Source organism: Lotus japonicus, chromosome 1 (genome assembly GCF_012489685.1).
Source record: "Lotus japonicus ecotype B-129 chromosome 1, LjGifu_v1.2".
NCBI classification, from domain to species: Eukaryota; Viridiplantae; Streptophyta; class Magnoliopsida; order Fabales; family Fabaceae; genus Lotus; species Lotus japonicus.
This window is the reverse complement of record NC_080041.1, coordinates 9,756,254-9,775,494: the sequence shown is the minus strand read 5'-3', so window position 1 is coordinate 9,775,494 and position 19,241 is coordinate 9,756,254. Positions and strand designations below refer to the sequence as shown.

The window sequence follows — 19,241 nt, the reverse complement described above, 5'->3', positions numbered from 1 at the left end:
GTTGGGCGAACCCAGTTTTGACACTTGCATCTGCGTGTCGGTCCGCTAGAAGAATGTAGGATAGTAGACAAAAAGTTGTACCATCAGAGGTTTTAATAAATCTTCCCCCTTTTTGTAGGTTGACACATGTAAAAGTTAGAATCATAATAATATTATATACTTTATCTTTAAAGGTTATGAATTCAACCAAAAAAATCTCACCAATAACGACATCAAGCAAAAATTTACCATGCATTGTAATTAAAAATTGCAATTATAACCTCAAGAGAAATTATCAAGTATAAGTTTCAATGACATTCACCAAATTATTATTGGTGAATGTTACTTTTTCTTATATACGCACTCGCTTAACCTTCTTAACATTAATAATGTGTTATACAATCATCAGCAAAAGTGCACTTCAACCAATAATAATCAGTTGACAATTATAATGTCATGTAATCATTAACATTTTAGACAAACCATAAACTAAAAATAGGGATGGAGAAATCAAATATGGGTCAGTGAGCCGACAATCTAACTCGCCATTAGCCCGAAGATGTGGGTTGGATTAGACTGACTGACCCACTTTTAAATTTGGGTTCAAAGTTTCAACCTAACCCGCCAAAAAAGTGGACCAAACAAGCTGATAAAAGACTTCTTGCCACCCTACTTTTAAGTCCCTCAAGACTCAATTATAGTATAGCAAAAGAGTTTTTTCGCATCCACATAGAATTGCTTACAAAAATGTTATTCTTTAGTAAAATCACTCAAGCATCAAATTGCTTTGGTGCACCCATGTAAAACTATTGAGACCCAACACCTAATAAACACCTGCACAAATTGCAGGATAAACCTCAAGCAATATAATATCGACCAGGATTCTATATACCATGGATCAAGCACCAAACGACCAAAATGAGAAGGAGTAACTGTCGGGGACCGAGAAGCAGTGAAAGCCTCATCACCCAACAAAAACAGTGCTCATCTCGCCATTGGAGGGGATGCATATCAGGATGAGACATCGACCAGAATACGAAAGCATAAAAATCCACCCAAGAGATCAGTCGTGCTGCTAATTCGGCCGGACCAACATACCAGACAACGAGATCATAGCGGAATCACAACAACCTAAACCCAAAATCCCAGAACTACTGCCACCGACCTCAACACCACCAGCCAAGATCCGCCACTGTTGACCCCTTGACAGTCATTCTCCTCAAACAAGATCTTCACTCAACAAACAGAACGCTTGCAAAGCAACCACAACCAGCAGAAACCGACTCCAAGGACACTGCCATGAACCATCACCAAAGACGAGGGGGAAAGAGCACGCCACTAACATGGAGACGCCAAAACAACAAGGGGAAAACAGGGGAGAGAAAAGAGAGATCGACCACGCTCTGTTGAATCTCCAACAACATTGTAGCCGCTTAAGGTCTTTGGATTAGTTCTGAACCCAAAACCCATGGTTAGTACCAACCTCCATCTAAACTTCAAATCCCTCAAAGAGACAGGACGAAGACGAGCCAGATCCGAGCTAAAGACACCACATCATACGACAGAAGAGATATGGTAAGCGGAAGGAGCGAACGACAAGACGGAAGGGTGGCACAAAAAGCAAAAAGCCACCGAAGGAGTGCGAACCCAAGTAGGCACGGTGACGTCACAACAACCCAAGGGAGGAACGGAAAACAGGAGGCAGCAAGACCCAGATCAGCCGATCCAGAGCTTCTCCGCCATGACAGGAAGATGGATAGCAAGGGCGGCCGCTGCCTGATTGAAATGCTAAAAGAATCCACCCGAGACACCAAACACCGCGGAAAACATTGCCAACGGATCTCGGAAAGGTGGAGGAGGAGGATAGGAGAAGGGCATACAACGAAAGGCAAGAAACAAAGGGGTTGACGCCGCGCTGCGGAAGCCACCCTAGGGAACTAGGTCAGGAGCGTAAAGAGGAGAGATAGTTTTTTATTTGTTATTGGTTATTGTGAGGTTGTGTTTGGATGAAAATAGACACATTGTTTATCTTCTTTTATCACTCTTGAAGAAGGTTATGGTTTCTTTCTCATCTAATCTAGATATGAAAATCATTTTTTATAAGCTAAGAATGCACTGAAAGAGAAGTACAATAAATACTTTAACTCAATATAAGAGAGCCATAAGTACAAGAGAAAATGATACAATTAAAAGTAGATTTAGGCAGACAGCTGCTAAATGAGTCAGTATTAGATAAATCCAAAACTAGCTCCCAACACCGCCCTCCACCAGTACTACTACTGAAGTACCCCCTCCTCACAAAAGCAAAGCCCCCACTTAGTAAAAACCCAACCACGAGAATGAGGACTAAAATTTAAGCTATAACCAACAAGACACAAGAGCTCGGTGGAGCCTCTCTCATTTTTTTTACTCCTCAATCTCTGTTTTCCTTTCTTGATATGATTTTAAAGCAAGAGTTATGCTACCTATCTATACAATTAACAAATTGGTTAAATGATGACATACCATATCAACTATAAGACACAAATTATATTAAAAATAACCAAGTAGATTACATGAACCAATCTGTTAGAGTCTCATATTGGCTAGAGATGTGGCCAAGCATTTGTTTATATATGGTTGTGCAAACCTTAACTCTTGAGTTAGCTTTTGGGTTGAGTTGGACCTCTTTCATGGTATCAGAGCCAATGGTTGTTTGACCATGGGTCTGAGCCCCGATCCAAGATCCATTTGTTGTGGAGACCTGGGCCACCCGTTTCATTCCACGCTCCAGATGTTCTACACTGGGCGTGAGGGGGTGTGTTAGAGTCTCACATTGGCTAGAGATGTGGCCAAGCAGTTGTTATATATAGTTGTGCAAACCTTAACTCTTAAGCTAGCTTTTGGGTTGAGTTAGGCCTACTTCACAATCCTTAGCAATTATGTTTTTAGATTGATAATATCAAATAGTGCATCCACATCCATGGCTCCTTGGCGGAACACAATCGAGTTCCTATCGATCCAGATCGACCAAACTACTGCCATCCAGATTGCCATGACGCCCTGTCGTAGTTTCTTGTACCAGCTTCCATTCCCATGCTGTAAAAAATGCATCCGGCAAGAGCAAGGCAGGGCATAATGAGAACGGGAAGGAAAACATTAGATGATCTACAATTTCTTCTTGCTGGTAATTACAAAAAGGGCACTGCGCTTGCAGATTATTAGAAATGATTCTTCTTTTATGTAAGTTACTCATGGATTGTATTCTATCCCGTAGCATAACTTGATGTTATGAAGAATGATTTCCATTTTTAAGTTTTAGAAAAAGAAAATAAAAACTCTTAAAAAATGGAGTTATAAATAGAGATTATCTTTATTCATCTTTTCATATTATATCACATCATAGAGATTGTTTAAATGACTCATATAAAAGTTTGGGTTAAATACTCTCCATGATCCTAAGTGAATCTGTCACATTTAAGATAAGTGAAATCATGCTTTTATAATTTTATTAATTTAGTTATAAATAATCATATTGATCCATTTGAGTGAGGTTAAGTTTTGTTTATAAGCAAATTCTATTAAAAATGAATACTAAGGGTATTCCAACCCAAGATAATACAACAGAAGAACTGAATGTACAAAGAGAAAAGGGGAAAAACTAAGCACTGCAGGGGAATGAGGGGGCAAATTCTACTGGTAACACAAGACCCGTGCACCAGCTTTTGATATTTCAGCCAAGGCTCAACGAAATACCAAGCTCACAAGTCACAAGCAGAGAATTAACAGACCCGTGCACCAGCTGTACACTCGAACAAAACACGCCCAGCAAGCACCAAGGAATTAAATGCACTCCAAACAATACCTTGGATTATTAGACAGCCATTCATAGGTAGAAAAAGTGAAATTCTTGTGCCTTGCCTTTAACCAATTCCAAGCCCTCTGCTGTATTAATTCAACTGTTCGAGCTACATCCTTTTTCCCATTTGAGTGAGGTTAAGTAATTCTCTCATGAGTTATTTAGCGAACCTCATCACGCCATATAATATATCTCAAATTTAATTTATTTTTTTCTTTTTATCTTCCTATCCTTCTATGCATGTAAATAGAATTCAGTGTGAATTATTAGAACATGGTAGGCCTAAGTACTCTACCACAAAAAACTAGCTCAAGAGGTAGGTGAAAGTTGTATTTCCATGTATAAGAATTATGGTGCTTGTTCTTTAAGTCAGATTAAGGCGTGATACCCGAAATGAGTTGGTTCGATAATAAAGACTCATGTACCGATTAAAATTTTAATTTTGTTTTATCATAGTAATGTAGCGTTCTATTCTTAGGGACGTGGTGATATTTGCGAGTTGTGTCTTCTGAGCTTTATTCATTCGTCAACCATAATCATTTTACGCGCATCTCGACCATCATCATTCGTTTAGACCACTCATTCATTTATCATTAAAAAATGAATTTCATGAAATGAAGTTAATTTTATAAGTAAAGTAAAATTAAAATATGTAGTATTTACCTTAAATAACATGATAATAATCTATTAAATTACTTAATACAGATATCAAACACACAAAAAATTCAGGGTAGCGCAAAATTTTCCAAGAAATATTTATATCATATCTTTTTTATCAATATGAAACTTCTAACACACCTCAAGTACTTTGAAAAAACTGAATTGCTGCATACAAACACATGATATAATATTTTTTAGCGTTTAAGGTTTAATTGGGGTTTAACTCCTTTGTTAACATGGCACAAAAATGGCAAAGTATCCAAACACCTGATATATATTACGTACTAATTTTATTTGTTATGATAAGCAACACATGAAATTACTTGGATCGATGATTACAACGTTAAAAACAACATAGAACATTATTTAGGACAAGTTAAGAAAGATCATATGAAGAGAAGATGAGCTTCCTCACTGTCTATCAATGCCACTCTCACACAAGATCATTTATTCAACTAACATATATAGATCATGTTGCATCAAGAATTGCACCATATGATCAGTTTTGAGTCTTGTCCGCAGTTTGAGCAGCCACAGCTTCACCAGCGTAATGGCAACACCTTCTACAACTTCCACGGTATCCATGATCGCAACAGCCATGGCGGCAATACCCTCCTCCTCCTCCTCCTCTTCCTCCTCCTCCTCCGCGTCCACCATGACCACGACCACCACCACCACCATAGTAGCCACCACCACCATGACCTCCATGGCCAGGATCATAACCCCCACCACGGCCTCCACCACCAGAGTATCCGCCGCCATATTTGGCATCATTCACTTCATTTGTCTCCTCAACAACCTCAGCTGCAAACACATAATGAAACATTAAAACTCATGCAATGGATTCATAACAATTTTTTTAAAAAAGACTTAAATGCACTTTTAGACCCCAAGTTTATATTTTTTGCGATTGTTGATCCTGATCTTATTTTTCTACGAATAGGTACCCTAATCTTTCAAAATGTTGCACCGTTTACCCTTCCGTCCAAATCCGTCAAAAACTTGAAGGAACCCACTTACCTGGCCTTCCGACGGAAGGGTAAACGATGCAACGTTTTGAAAGATTAGGGTCTTCATTCAAACCAAAAAATAAGATCAGGATCAACAATAGCAAAAAATGTAAACTTGAGGGTCCAAAAGTGCATTTAAGCCATTTTTTTTAAATCCCTCTTTTATCCACGTGAAAGGCCAAATCAGCGTGTTCCGTCAAGTTTTTTACGGATTTGGACGGAAGGGTAAATGGTGTAGCGTTTTGAAAGAATAGGGTTCCCATTCGTAGAAAAAAAGATAAGGGTTGACAATCGCAACAAGTTAAAACATGAGGGTCCAAATTTGTATTTAAGCCTAAAAAAAATCAACAAATTTTATTGTTTATGAAATTAGCACCACGTGCATGTTTACTACAAAAATTATAAACAAAAATATGCTCAAACGAACACTTTGTATCGATATTCAAGTGGTAGTTTTAACCGCCGTAAGGGATTAAAGACAACGGTTAATTAAGTATATGTCAAATGAATGAATGTGTTCAAGAAGAGTGTACGGACAAATAATTTTTCAATAACCCAATCTACATTTTATTAGTTTAGGGTCGTCAGAGTATCTATATTTAATAAACACAGTCCATTGGAAAAAGAAAAAATGGATAATATATTATGACAGCTCACCTTTTTTGGAATCAGAGGAAGCCTCAGTTAAGTCCCTTGCTGCGACCTCTGAAACGATTAGAAGAGCCACGGCCAAGAGGCCTAGAATGAGGATTGCTTTCTTTGAACCCATTTTTCAGTATTGAATGAGATAATTGGTTAATGAAGGATGAGAAAAATAGTGAGAGAACATACCCTATATATAGGTGATCAGAGTTAAGCTAGTGGGGCACAATCCAATCTACTATTGCTATCAGTAGTTGGGAAAGTAGCATATATTAATTCCATTCGATCTTATATAGATTTTATTTTGACAAAAAGTTAGCAACACATTCTTTTAAAAACACACACATATTTTATATAATTAATCTATATAAATTTGAAAAACTCGACACATTTGTCTCACTTTTTAATAAATATACTAATAACTTTTTAAAAAATAAATAAATCACATAAAGTATATTAAAAAGTGTTTTAAAAAGAGTGTGTTACTAGCGTTTTATACAAAATACTGGTCAATTTTCTACTTGATATCCATCAGGCAGTGTTAAATGAATGCCGCAACCAATAATAATTCTCGTCTGTTCTTATATCAACTTGTCATGTATGAGCTGGAACTGGCAAAGTATTAAAAGCCACATACTGCAGTTCCGTTCAGTATCCCAACTCTTATCCTACTTAACGTAGGGCTTCTATTATATATAAAGGTTCTCCCTAGCGGCGAAACTAGAAATTTTAGGAAGCCTAGGCAAATTTTATGATTAAGTCCCTAAACTTTGTCTTTCTTTATAAATTTGTCTTTTCTCTATTTTTTTTTTGTCAAAAAAAACCTACCTAATCCAAAGAAATTTTCATTTTTTTTTCTTTGAGCCAGGGCATTGGACGTACCAAGCCCTGTGGTAGGTCCGCCCATAGTTCTCCCTAATATGCACAACTTTTAAAGTGGTGAAGTGGTTTAAAATACACCACATACTTTAATTAGGTATAGCATGTCAACACATTACTTTTTTTAAGAAAAAATATCATTAAAAATTTGTCTTATATTAAATTTCTTTAAAAAAAATATGTTGACCTGTCATAGTAGACTAAAAAAAGTAGTTTAAAATTACACCACTTTAAAAGTGGTGCATATTAGGGGAACCCATAAAGTTAGGCTGCGAGAAAAAAATTATCTCGTCCACGAGTTAAAATCATTTCTTTGCAAATGAACTTTTTTATATAATTAATTAATTTCATTTTTTTTAAATAATGCAAAACTAATAAAATAATAATAAAATTACAATAGTATATATATATATGTTTAATGAATTTTTTCAAAATGTTAGTTGTTAGTAATGTTAATAAATTAATCTCTTCTTACGGTTTGAATCATGGACTCTTGACTCTTCATTTCACCTAACTCTTATATCCCATAAAAATGACTTACCGATTTTAATGGGGCCTTTTTTTTTGATCCTTCCTCCAAGTTGGGGATGTTCACCATTAGTTTTTTGGTGGTCCTTGTTGGTTCTTGTAATTTTTTACATTCATTTTCATTTTTCTTTATTTGTATTGGGTTGAAGTACTCCTTGCACTTCTTTCCAATATATAATTCATTTCATATAAAAAAAAACAAGTATGCATAAATGCTCTTAAGTTTAGTTCAATAAGATATATCTCCTTTCAAAAAAAATAAGATTATATCGGTTTAATTTAATCAGCATTGAATCCCAAAACATATTGAATCTAACCAAAATTTTGGTTTTTTTATTTTTTCAGCTTCCTGCAGTTTTTATCCCTTTTTTACAATCTTTATCAATTAATTTCATTGGCCAGGTACAAGTGATGGACAATATACATCCAAAGAGGGATATGACTTCATGCGGTTGTTGTTACACCGTGATGCTGCGTCCTCTTCCTCTACGGCTAGGCTTGATCCAAGGAGCTGGAAGTTCTTTTGGGCATCTCGAGCTTTGCCTCGTTGCAAAGAAACCTGTTGGAGGGCAATTTGTGGTTTGTTGCCGCTGAAGGAGACCTTGTTCCGGCGCCACATTGATGTTGATCCAGGTTGCGGTTTCTGTGCTTCGGAGAGGGAGAATGAAGACCATCTTTTCCTCCAGTGCCCAGCTGCCAAACACATCTGGTTTGCGTTTCAATTAGCCATTAGAGTGGATTCTTTTACCTCGTTTCAGGCGTTCTGGACAGCAGTAATAGCGATGGATGATGATGAGGTCCTGGCTATGGCTCAGACGGTGGTATATGCGATTTGGGAGGCAAGGAACAAGGTCTGTTTTCAGCAGGGAGAGCTGGTGGTGGCTACGGTTCTCCGTCGTGTGGCTAGTCTGTTGGAGGAAGCTCAGGTCCGTGACCTTGCTCGTGCACCCTCGGTTTCGTTGCCAGCTAAATGGAGCAAGCCGGCGGTGGATATCATCAAATGCAACTTTGATGCTTCTCTTCGTGTTGATGGAACAGGTGGCATGGGGATGGTGGCCCGCGATTGCCAAGGTGAGGCCATGGCGGCAGCATGTTCTTTTCCTATCTTGTGTACTTCCCCACTTGTGGCGGAGGCCATGAGTACGTATGAGATGGACACTACAGTTGGCTATTGATCTAGGATTTCGCCGGATATGCTTGGAAACGGATTGTCTCCAATTATTCATTAGTTGGAAATCAAAGGAAGCTGGGAGGTCTTATCTGAGTTCGATTCTGCAGGATTGCCGTGTTTTAATTAATGCTTTTGATTTTGTTTCGCTTTCTTTTGTTAGACGCACAAGCAATACTGTTGCGGATTTTTTGGCTAGAAACTCTGAGACCTATGCTAATTTAGTATGGGTGGAGGAGGTTCCGGTAGCCGTTTCCCATTTGGTTATCTCTGATGTAATGACTCAATTGCCGGTTGGCCCTTAATTTTTTATTCAGTTTACCTTCAAAAAAAAATCCAGTTAGTTTTTGTTAGTTGGAAGTTGGAACAACTGAACAAGTTTGATAAGTCTCTTCATTTTAGATTTCGAGCTCCTTCTGTTACGAAGGGAATTGGGCCAGATAATTCAGAGAGGCCCAAAAAGACATTAAAATAAACCAATTATTTGATATTTAGTTTCATGTCTTTCCAAGTTCAAAAAAAAAAAGTTTCATATCTTTCCATTATTTCTCTTTCTCCTAAACAACTCAGTTTGGCTGACTAAACAAGTGACTAGGCAATTGCTGACATGTACAAGGTGGAATTGGGGTTGAGGTAATGTTCCGGTGTGAACTCATCGGGAGAGTATTTCAATAGTAATATTTTCTATTTGAAAATTTTTAATGGTTTACAGCATTATTGGCTTTGCCTGTGTTATTTTTCTAGGCTTTGTCTCAGGGTTGATCATGAAAAATAGTACATCACTTATTGCCAGCGAGGGGAAGACTAACTCACTTGATGAGCTAAGGAAAATGAAGGGATTGTTGGGTGAAGGGTCATGATTCAAATCCTCGCAAATGAACTAATTTAATAACAATTACTCCCTCCGTTTCTAATATTTTGTTGTTTTAACTTTTGGTATATAATCCAATTTTTTTGTTGTTTTACAATCTTAATGCATTTTTTCTCAATTTATTTCATATTTATTCTCATTTAATATTATATATAACTCTCACCTACCACTACTTATTTTCACCAATCAAAATCATAATAAGTGGACTGGGCGAGCCCCTAGAGGGGCAACGCCCAGTTTTTAGTCGATATTGAGGGACCTCCGGGACCTCTAAACGGAGGCCACCGGCTGCGGTAGAGTCAGGATCACTCCCAGAAGAAGAGGAGGAGTGATTAGGGGAGTTAGGGTTTGAAGCCATCTTCTATAGTCAAATGAGTGAAAGGGGAAAAAGATGAGTAGAGATATGATGCAGAAATAAGGGAAGGAGGACTCACCAGAGAAGGATGTGTAGAGTGGATAGCGGAAAGGGTGGTAGGCAACGGCACCGGAGCGGAAGTTGGAAGAAGGAGCTTGGTAGGCAATAAGGGGGGTAAAAAGTGGTCTCGGAAAGGGATGATTGTAGGGAAGGAGGGTTTTTATAGGCAGGGGGAGAAGTTGGAAAGGTGACGCGTGTTGGACACGTGTGGAAGATTGGAAGTCATGATGGTTTTTTGGGGAAGTGGAACGCGTGTGATGGGGTTTACTGCGCACGATGGGACAGTTATGAAAAGTGAAGTGACGGTTCCGAAGAAAGGGGAAAACTGATGTAACTGACGCGTCACGTGGGGCAGTTAGAGATTTGAAAGGTTTTTGAAATAAGTGGAAGCGCGAAAGGCCTCGCCACCATAGAAACCAAACGCCATCGCCTGACAAGTAATACCAGCATTAAAGTTTAGTCACTCGCCAGGGACATTGCCAGCCAACACTTGGGTGATCAGTACCTGACCAATGCTTGCCACCTTTCTCGCCGGCGAACGATCGCTCACCTACTCCAGCCAATCGCCAGTACGGAGCGATCGTTCTCGCCGCTTGTGGACTTATGGACTTGTGGACTTGTGGACTTGCCGGTTTGGGTTGTTCGCCAAGACCAAAAATGCCTGTTTCCTTTTGCTTACGCCATGTTGGCGACGTAGTTTACTTCTCTTTTCTCAAGCCATGTTGGCAGCTTAGATCCCAGTGTACTATAGGATAAATGTAAAGGCATTTAAAAGACACACTTAGCTCTCATACTTCGAGCTCGGTGTCTTGTGGACTAGTGGACTGGGCGAGCCCCTAGAGGGGCAACACCCAGCATGTAGCCCGCCCCGAGGCGGGGCCCTGGCCTTAAGTTGGGCCTTGGCCTCGGAGGCCCAATTGGCCCAATAGGTAGTGCCCAAGCTCTATAAATAGGAGGTAGTTACCAATTGTAGGAGACTTTTGGCTCACTTTATGAAATAACACATGAAATTCAGTATTCTCATTCTCTCTCTAGCACATTCTTCCACTCTTTAGGTACTATCCCTTCTTTCAATGTTCATTCCCAGAACAATAAGTTTCTTAACCAATAACTACAATTCTCTTTCTTTACTCTAACTCAACATTAAATAAGAGTGTTTATATCAACAAATATATCAATGATTGTAACTCTTAAACAATGTGCATAACCTCAATCAACAAAAAATTAGGAAAGGTCGAGGGAGTAACAACTAACATTTGCCTATAAAAAATTTTTATTATCTGTGAAATAGCTGTAATTAACTATGAAGTTAGCAGAAAAAAAAAATTCTATTCAACAAATTGATAGGTATTCGCAGCTAATCATTCAATGCTTGATTGCACTTGGTGTAGGGTAGAATCCTCATTTTCCTTAAGTTGATCAAACCATATTAAAGTTAAAAGACATTCATCCTTATTATGTTAATAAAGTTTTTTTGTTGAGTTCAATTTTATAAAAATGAATAGCATATGAACGAGATGGGTCAGCAAGGTTCTCTCGCCATTCTCTCCCCCTGGTTCAGAGCTGAGAGTTCAGAGGAGGTTTGATGAAGGCGAGGATAAAATATAATACTCAATCTCATTCTCATCTAGTTCATGGAAATCAAAGGGGAACCCCAATTTTCATCATTTTTAAATCTTTTTTTTTCTCTTATTTACGTAATTACATTTTAAATAAATCATGTAGAAAATGATTCAAATAATTTAAAAAAACACACGATAGAAATATTAAAATATAAGAAAATAAAGAATTTAGTCATAATTTTACTACAAGATGAGCTAAACATTATTATTTAACTATATTGTTACAATTCAAAAATTTAATTAACGTACCGAGAGATTTGCACCGCCAAACTCATCTCATCCCTCCAACCTCGAGTTCAAGCTCAGGTTAAAATTTCTTTTCTAAAATCTGGTCAATGCGGGGTTACCCTCGCCAAAGTTGGGGTTTGTAACACCCCGATTTTCGGGTGTCACTTTAGTAACTCAAAAATAAAATAAAGCGGAAAAGCAGGTATTTTTTTTCGTTTTCTTTTTTTTTTTAATAAAAAGACTTGTCGAAATAAAGACTCAACCCATTCGCGATTAACAGCGACTAATATACAATAAAAGCACAGCCCTCGCTGTAACCAAAATCATCGTCACGAGCGTCCTCAGGTGACGGAAAGTAACATCAAGTAACTAAAAGTATTGCCCAACGACAAACAAGTGCGACCCATAGATAGAGTCATAAGTTTTACAAATACAGTCCTCCGAAAAGTAAGTTAGCCCATAATGGCTTCCAAAAGACCTCCTACGTCCGACAAACTCCCTGTGATCCTCATGGAAGGGAACCACACAAAAAGCTAATAGTCGGGGACCTACCCTGCCCCAGATTAAGAAATGAAAATCAGAGCTATGACACTAACGCCCGACCTTAGTAGGCTCTAAACACTCATACCATATACTTCCATTATCAACCCTCATCTGGTCATGCATTCATTCCGGGTCCACATCGAAGGTTCAGTAGTAGTCATTTCGCTCCGGGTCCTCCCCGAACGACGAACCATCACGTATCAACTGTTGAACGTCTGGCAACAGGCCGACCGCCCAAACACAAACATAAACACAAAGCCAAGGCGCGAGGGTCAACTCACATAATATAATAGATAATACAAGCAACATGTGAAGAATAAGGGGGTATATATATATGTTGTATATATACATATAAGTTCTACATTGCCTACCCTAAGGTATATACATGACATGTTATCGAATCTCTAGTAACAACACAATATTCAATATCTCAACAATTCAACAATTAACATAACAATGTTCAGCAATATCAAATCATCAAAATCTCAACATATGAAGTTAGGTGATAAGGTTAGTCAAACAATGTATCGTCCTCCCAACGCACAAGTGTCTAACTAAACAAATGTTCCCTGTCGTTTTCCCTAGGTAAACGACGATGAAATCTCACGCTTCCATGAAGTCTCATGCTTCAATGGAGTCTTACGCTTTCACGAAGTCTCACACTTCAGTGAAATCTCACACATTCACGAAGTCTCACGCTTCAGTGAATTTTCACGCTTTCACGAAGTCTCACGCTTCAGTGAAATCTCACGCATTCACGAAGTCTCACGCTTTAGTGAATTTTCGCGCCTTCATGAAGTCTCCCGCTTCAATGAAGTTTCACACCTTCACGAAGTCTCACGCCTCAGTGAAGTTTCACGCCTCCGCAAAGTCTCCCGCTTCAGCGAAGGTTCCCGTCTCCACAAGGTCTCCCGCCTCAGTGAAGTTTTTCCTTTCACGAAGTCTCACGCTTAAGTGAATTTGCACCCTTTCACGAAGTCTCACGCTTCAGTGAAATTCCATGCTTTCACGAAGTCTCACGCCTCAGTGAAGCTTCCCGGCTCATCCTTTGGATGGCTAAATAAACTGCTCAAAGAGCGAAGGTGTACCAATGTACTTGGAAACTTATTCTTTTCCCGGCTTATCTTTTAGATAGCCAAACAACAAACTGCTCATCGAGCGAAGATTACCAACATACTCAGAACTAGTTAGTTTCCCCAAAACTTGGATTTAGCGACACTTCTCATTTTCCCAAACTAACATCCAAGCTCTAAGCTTTCATCTGACATTGTTATCATTATTTAAAGGGTTCAGAGGTTGTTTAATGTATTATGAATTTTCCTTTAAAAATAGTTTCTATTTAAGTTTATATCTAATCTTATAAGTTTAAAAGATCCCATCATCCCAAGTAATTCCCAGAGAATGTCTCGATCCACTAAAACAATAACAAGACCCGAACCTCCGTTCGTCCTGTCAAACTTTCCCAAAATCTCATGATAAATTTGGCATAACTGCCTGTTATCCTCTCTGACATACAACAGATATATGTGTAAATTCATAATCAAAGTAACACAATCCAACAGTCATGGCACATATATCAACACATCCTAGATTAACCATTTAGCACATAACATGTGAATCAGTATAAAAAACAATTCCAGCGATAAATGATTATCATTGTCAGCCGAAGCCTCAGAAAACATTTCCCAGTCAATCACAATCAAGTGCATAAACAATAAATCAAGTCGAATTCGTCGACACCTAAAGCATTAGCTAGTAAGGTAAGTTGCCCTCACCTCTAGTTCCTTCAGAATCACGGTGTAAGCCACGCTCACAAGCTTGCTCAGTCAAGTCCAAGGTTTCGACAAACGAACCTTAGAGCAAACAAAGCAAAAATCAATCAAAATAAGTCGGTACAATCGAAACAATACTAACTAACGTTAGACAAAGCTCAAGAAGCTTCAGAGTACAACATTTAGGCACGAATGGAAGGGCTTTCCCCGAATGGATGAGTTTTGACTCGATTCAAGTTTTATACAAAAACACTTTATTCGCTAAATCATACATATCTCGAGCTACAGAACTCCAAATGACACGAAACAAAAGCGAAAGTTTCGACAACGGAGAGAGCTACGCTATAACTCAGGTCGTACAGACCCAAAAATTATTTTTGGACACGGTACCATGGCATATAAGTTTCGGCCACTATCAAAATAGGGCTTCCCGAACTTTTTCTTCGATCTAATTTAATTCCTAGGTATTCTTAGGCGATATCTAGGCCAGGGAAACTCTCGGAAAAATTATCGGGTCGAAAACTGTCGCAGGGGTATTTTGGTCAATATTTTTAGCTCAGAATTTCAAAATTGGAATTTCGAAAAACAAATTGGATGGGGACGTTACCAACGACGTTTATGACAACTAATCCTACTAACACTAAGCTCAGTCGAGAGGTTTTAATCCAAAGAACGAAGCTTTGGCCAAAAATGGGTATTTTAAGCAGAATTGAAATTCGGCGGCAATTCGGCGAGATTCAGCAGAAAACAACCGGATATTCATGCTCTTAGGCATCTAGGCAATAAGTTTAGACACTGAAATCAAGTTATTTGGACAGTTTTACAAAAAGCTCAAAACTTTGAGCACAGAAAGACATAGTGAAAAGCGACAGAATTGACGATCAGAAGTAAGGAATAGCATCCAAGAAGTATTTATATCATATCTTTTTTATCAATATGAAACTTCTAACACACGTCAAGTACTTTGAAAAAACTGAATTGCTGCATACAAACACATGATATAATATTTTTTAGCGTTTAAGGTTTAATTGGGGTTTAACTCCTTTGTTAACATGGCACAAAAATGGCAAAGTATCCAAACACCTGATATATATTACGTACTAATTTTATTTGTTATGATAAGCAACACATGAAATTACTTGGATCGATGATTACAACGTTAAAAACAACATAGAACATTATTTAGGACAAGTTAAGAAAGATCATATGAAGAGAAGATGAGCTTCCTCACTGTCTATCAATGCCACTCTCACACAAGATCATTTATTCAACTAACATATATAGATCATGTTGCATCAAGAATTGCACCATATGATCAGTTTTGAGTCTTGTCCGCAGTTTGAGCAGCCACAGCTTCACCAGCGTAATGGCAACACCTTCTACAACTTCCACGGTATCCATGATCGCAACAGCCATGGCGGCAATACCCTCCTCCTCCTCCTCCTCTTCCTCCTCCTCCTCCGCGTCCACCATGACCACGACCACCACCACCACCATAGTAGCCACCACCACCATGACCTCCATGGCCAGGATCATAACCCCCACCACGGCCTCCACCACCAGAGTATCCGCCGCCATATTTGGCATCATTCACTTCATTTGTCTCCTCAACAACCTCAGCTGCAAACACATAATGAAACATTAAAACTCATGCAATGGATTCATAACAATTTTTTTAAAAAAGACTTAAATGCACTTTTAGACCCCAAGTTTATATTTTTTGCGATTGTTGATCCTGATCTTATTTTTCTACGAATAGGTACCCTAATCTTTCAAAATGTTGCACCGTTTACCCTTCCGTCCAAATCCGTCAAAAACTTGAAGGAACCCACTTACCTGGCCTTCCGACGGAAGGGTAAACGATGCAACGTTTTGAAAGATTAGGGTCTTCATTCAAACCAAAAAATAAGATCAGGATCAACAATAGCAAAAAATGTAAACTTGAGGGTCCAAAAGTGCATTTAAGCCATTTTTTTTAAATCCCTCTTTTATCCACGTGAAAGGCCAAATCAGCGTGTTCCGTCAAGTTTTTTACGGATTTGGACGGAAGGGTAAATGGTGTAGCGTTTTGAAAGAATAGGGTTCCCATTCGTAGAAAAAAAGATAAGGGTTGACAATCGCAACAAGTTAAAACATGAGGGTCCAAATTTGTATTTAAGCCTAAAAAAAATCAACAAATTTTATTGTTTATGAAATTAGCACCACGTGCATGTTTACTACAAAAACTATAAACAAAAATATGCTCAAACGAACACTTTGTATCGATATTCAAGTGGTAGTTTTAATCGCCGTAAGGGATTAAAGACAATTGTTAATTAAGTATATGTCAAATGAATGAATGTGTTCAAGAAGAGTGTACGGAAAAATAATTTTTCAATAACCCAATCTACATTTTATTAGTTTAGGGTCGTCAGAGTATCTATATTTAATAAACACAGTCCATTGGAAAAAGAAAAAATGGATAATATATTATGACAGCTCACCTTTTTTGGAATCAGAGGAAGCCTCAGTTAAGTCCCTTGCTGCGACCTCTGAAACGATAAGAAGAACCACGGCCAAGAGGCCTAGAATGAGGATTGCTTTCTTTGAACCCATTTTTCAGTATTGAATGAGATAATTGGTTAATGAAGGATGAGAAAAATAGTGAGAGAACATACCCTATATATAGGAGATCAGAGTTAAGCTAGTGGGGCACAATCCAATCTACTATTGCTATCAGTAGTTGGGAAAGTAGCATATATTAATTCCATTCGATCTTATCTAGATTTTATTTTGACAAAAAATTAGTAACACATTCTTTTAAAAACACACACATATTTTATATAATTAATCTATATAAATTTGAAAAACTCGACACATTTGTCTCACTTTTTAATAAATATACTAATAACTTTTTAAAAAATAAATAAATCACATAAAGTATATTAAAAAGTGTTTTAAAAAGAGTGTGTTACTAGCATTTTATACAAAATACTGGTCAATTTTCTACTTGATATCCATCAGGCAGTGTTAAATGAATGCCGCAACCAATAATAATTCTCGTCTGTTCTTATATCAACATGTCATGTATGAACTGGAACTGGCAAAGTATTAAAAGCCACATACTGCAGTTCCGTTCAGTATCCCAACTCTTATCCTACTTAACGTATGGCTTCTATTATATATAAAGGTTCTCCCAAGTGACAGAACTAGAAATTTTGAAAAGCCTAGGTAAATTTTATGATTAAGTCCCTAAATTTTGTCTTTCCTTATAAATTTGTTTTTTCTTTATTTTTTTTTTGTCAAAAAAACCTACCTAGTCCAAAGAAATTTTCATTTTTTTTTTCTTTGAGCCAGGGCATTGGACCTACCAAGTCTTGTGGTAGGTCCGCCCATGGTTCTCCCTAATATGCACAACTTTTAAAGTGGTGAAGTGGTTTAAAATATACCACCTACTTTAATCAGGTATAGCATGTCAACACATTACTTTTTTTAAGAAAAAATATCATTAAAAATTTGTCTTGTATTAAATTTCTTTAAAGATATATGTTGACCTGTCATAGTAGATTAAAAAAAGTAGTTTAAAACTACACCACTTTAAAAGTGGTGCATATTAGGGGGACCCATAAAGTTAGGCTGCGAGAAAAAAATTATCTCGTCCACGAGTTAAAATCATTTCTTTGCAAATGAACTTTTTTATATAATTAATTAATTTCATTTTTTTTAAATAATATAAAACTAATAAAATAATTATAAAATTAAAATATCTTTAAAAATTGAAAATTAAAATAGTATATATATATATATATGTTTAATGAATTTTTTTCAAAATGTTAGTTGTTAGTAATGTTAATAAATTAATCTCTTCTTACGGTTTGAATCATGGACTCTTGACTCTTCATTTTACCTAACTCTTATATCCCCTAAAAATGACTTACCGATTTTAATGGGGCCTTTTTCTTTGATCCTTCCTCCAAGTTGGGGATGTTCACCATTAGTTTTTTGGTGGTCCTTGTTGGTTCTTGTAATTTTTTACATTCATTTTCATTTTCCTCTATTTGTATTGGGTTGAAGTACTCCTTGCACTTCTTTCCAATATATAATTCATTGCATATAAAAAAAAACAAGTATGCATAAAAATGCTGTTAAGTTTAGTTCAATAAGATATATCTCCTTTCAAAAAAAAATAAGATTATATCGGTTTAATTTAATCAGCATTGAATCCCAAAACATATTGAATCTAACCAAAATTTTGGTTTTTTTATTTTTTCAGCTTCCTGCAGTTTTTATCCCTTTTTTACAATCTTTATCAATTAAATCCAGTTTTTGTTAGTTCGAAGTTGGAACAACTGAACAAGTTTGATAAGTCTCTTCATTTTAGATTTCGAGCTCCTTCTGTTACGAAGGGAATTGGGCCAGATAATTCAGAGAGGCCCAAAAAGACATTAAAATAAACCAATTATTTGATATTTAGTTTCATGTCTTTCCAAGTTCAAAAAAAAAAAGTTTCATATCTTTCCATTATTTCTCTTTCTCCTAAACAACTCAGTTTGGCTGACTAAACAAGTGACTAGGCAATTGCTGACATGTTTTTTTTTTATAAGCCAAAGAAATATATTAAGGGAGCACAAGGGGTGCCCAACCCAAAATACAAAGAGGGGGAGAAGGCAACTAATAAAAGAGGTAAAGACTATCCTCTAAAACAGAATAAAAACAACAAGTGAAAAACTAAGGACCCAGCATAAAGCTAGCAGCACAAAAGCAAATATAACTAGCACCCCAAAAGCTACTATAAACAAGTAAATAAGATACTAATACCCAAAAAAGATGTGACTTGATTGCCTGGCTCCCTGTATTAAACCCAATAGCCACCGATTAAACCAGAAAACTGCCAAAATACATAGAACAATCTTAACTTGAAAACCCCTTCACACTCCCTGTAGGCACTCTTGAGGATTTGAGATCCATTCAAAAAGAGAATAATGGAAGCTGCGCACCTTAGCCTTGAGCCAACTCCAAGCTTTGAATTGAACCAAATCAAAAACTGCATTAGCATCAAATTGCATATTTCTAAAAACCACAGAATTTCTCCCTTGCCAAATGCACA

The 19,241-nt window shown here is 37.3% G+C and overlaps 3 protein-coding genes across 3 annotated transcripts; 1 reads left to right on the top strand and 2 right to left on the bottom strand.

Annotated features, from left to right (window-relative positions):
* Positions 1 to 4,733: 4,733 nt before the first annotated feature.
* LOC130733518 (cold and drought-regulated protein CORA-like) lies at positions 4,734 to 6,297 on the bottom strand. Its single transcript, XM_057585737.1, has 2 exons — positions 6,145 to 6,297; positions 4,734 to 5,281 (listed from the first exon to the last, which is right to left on the bottom strand). Exons 1-2 carry the CDS (start codon positions 6,254 to 6,256, stop codon positions 4,977 to 4,979), a joined length of 417 nt encoding a protein of 138 aa, XP_057441720.1. The 5' UTR covers positions 6,257 to 6,297; the 3' UTR covers positions 4,734 to 4,976.
* A 1,685-nt stretch (positions 6,298 to 7,982) lies between these two features.
* Positions 7,983 to 8,711, top strand: LOC130719286 (uncharacterized). The gene has a single exon (XM_057569940.1). It carries the CDS (start codon positions 7,983 to 7,985, stop codon positions 8,709 to 8,711), a length of 729 nt encoding a protein of 242 aa, XP_057425923.1.
* A 6,516-nt stretch (positions 8,712 to 15,227) lies between these two features.
* LOC130733517 (cold and drought-regulated protein CORA-like) lies at positions 15,228 to 16,804 on the bottom strand. The gene is made up of 2 exons (XM_057585736.1): positions 16,639 to 16,804; positions 15,228 to 15,775 (listed from the first exon to the last, which is right to left on the bottom strand). Exons 1-2 carry the CDS (start codon positions 16,748 to 16,750, stop codon positions 15,471 to 15,473), a joined length of 417 nt encoding a protein of 138 aa, XP_057441719.1. The 5' UTR covers positions 16,751 to 16,804; the 3' UTR covers positions 15,228 to 15,470.
* Between the last annotated feature and the right edge of the window lie 2,437 nt (positions 16,805 to 19,241).

Coding starts and splice junctions, on each gene's coding strand:
- LOC130733518 (XM_057585737.1), bottom strand. CDS start 6,256: ATGGGTTCAAAGAAAGCAATCCTCATTCTAGGCCTCTTGGCCGTGGCT. Junction 5,282..6,144: donor TTCCTCTGATTCCAAAAAAG/GTGAGCTGTCAT, acceptor ATGTGTTTGCAG/CTGAGGTTGTTGAGGAGACA.
- LOC130719286 (XM_057569940.1), top strand. CDS start 7,983: ATGCGGTTGTTGTTACACCGTGATGCTGCGTCCTCTTCCTCTACGGCT.
- LOC130733517 (XM_057585736.1), bottom strand. CDS start 16,750: ATGGGTTCAAAGAAAGCAATCCTCATTCTAGGCCTCTTGGCCGTGGTT. Junction 15,776..16,638: donor TTCCTCTGATTCCAAAAAAG/GTGAGCTGTCAT, acceptor ATGTGTTTGCAG/CTGAGGTTGTTGAGGAGACA.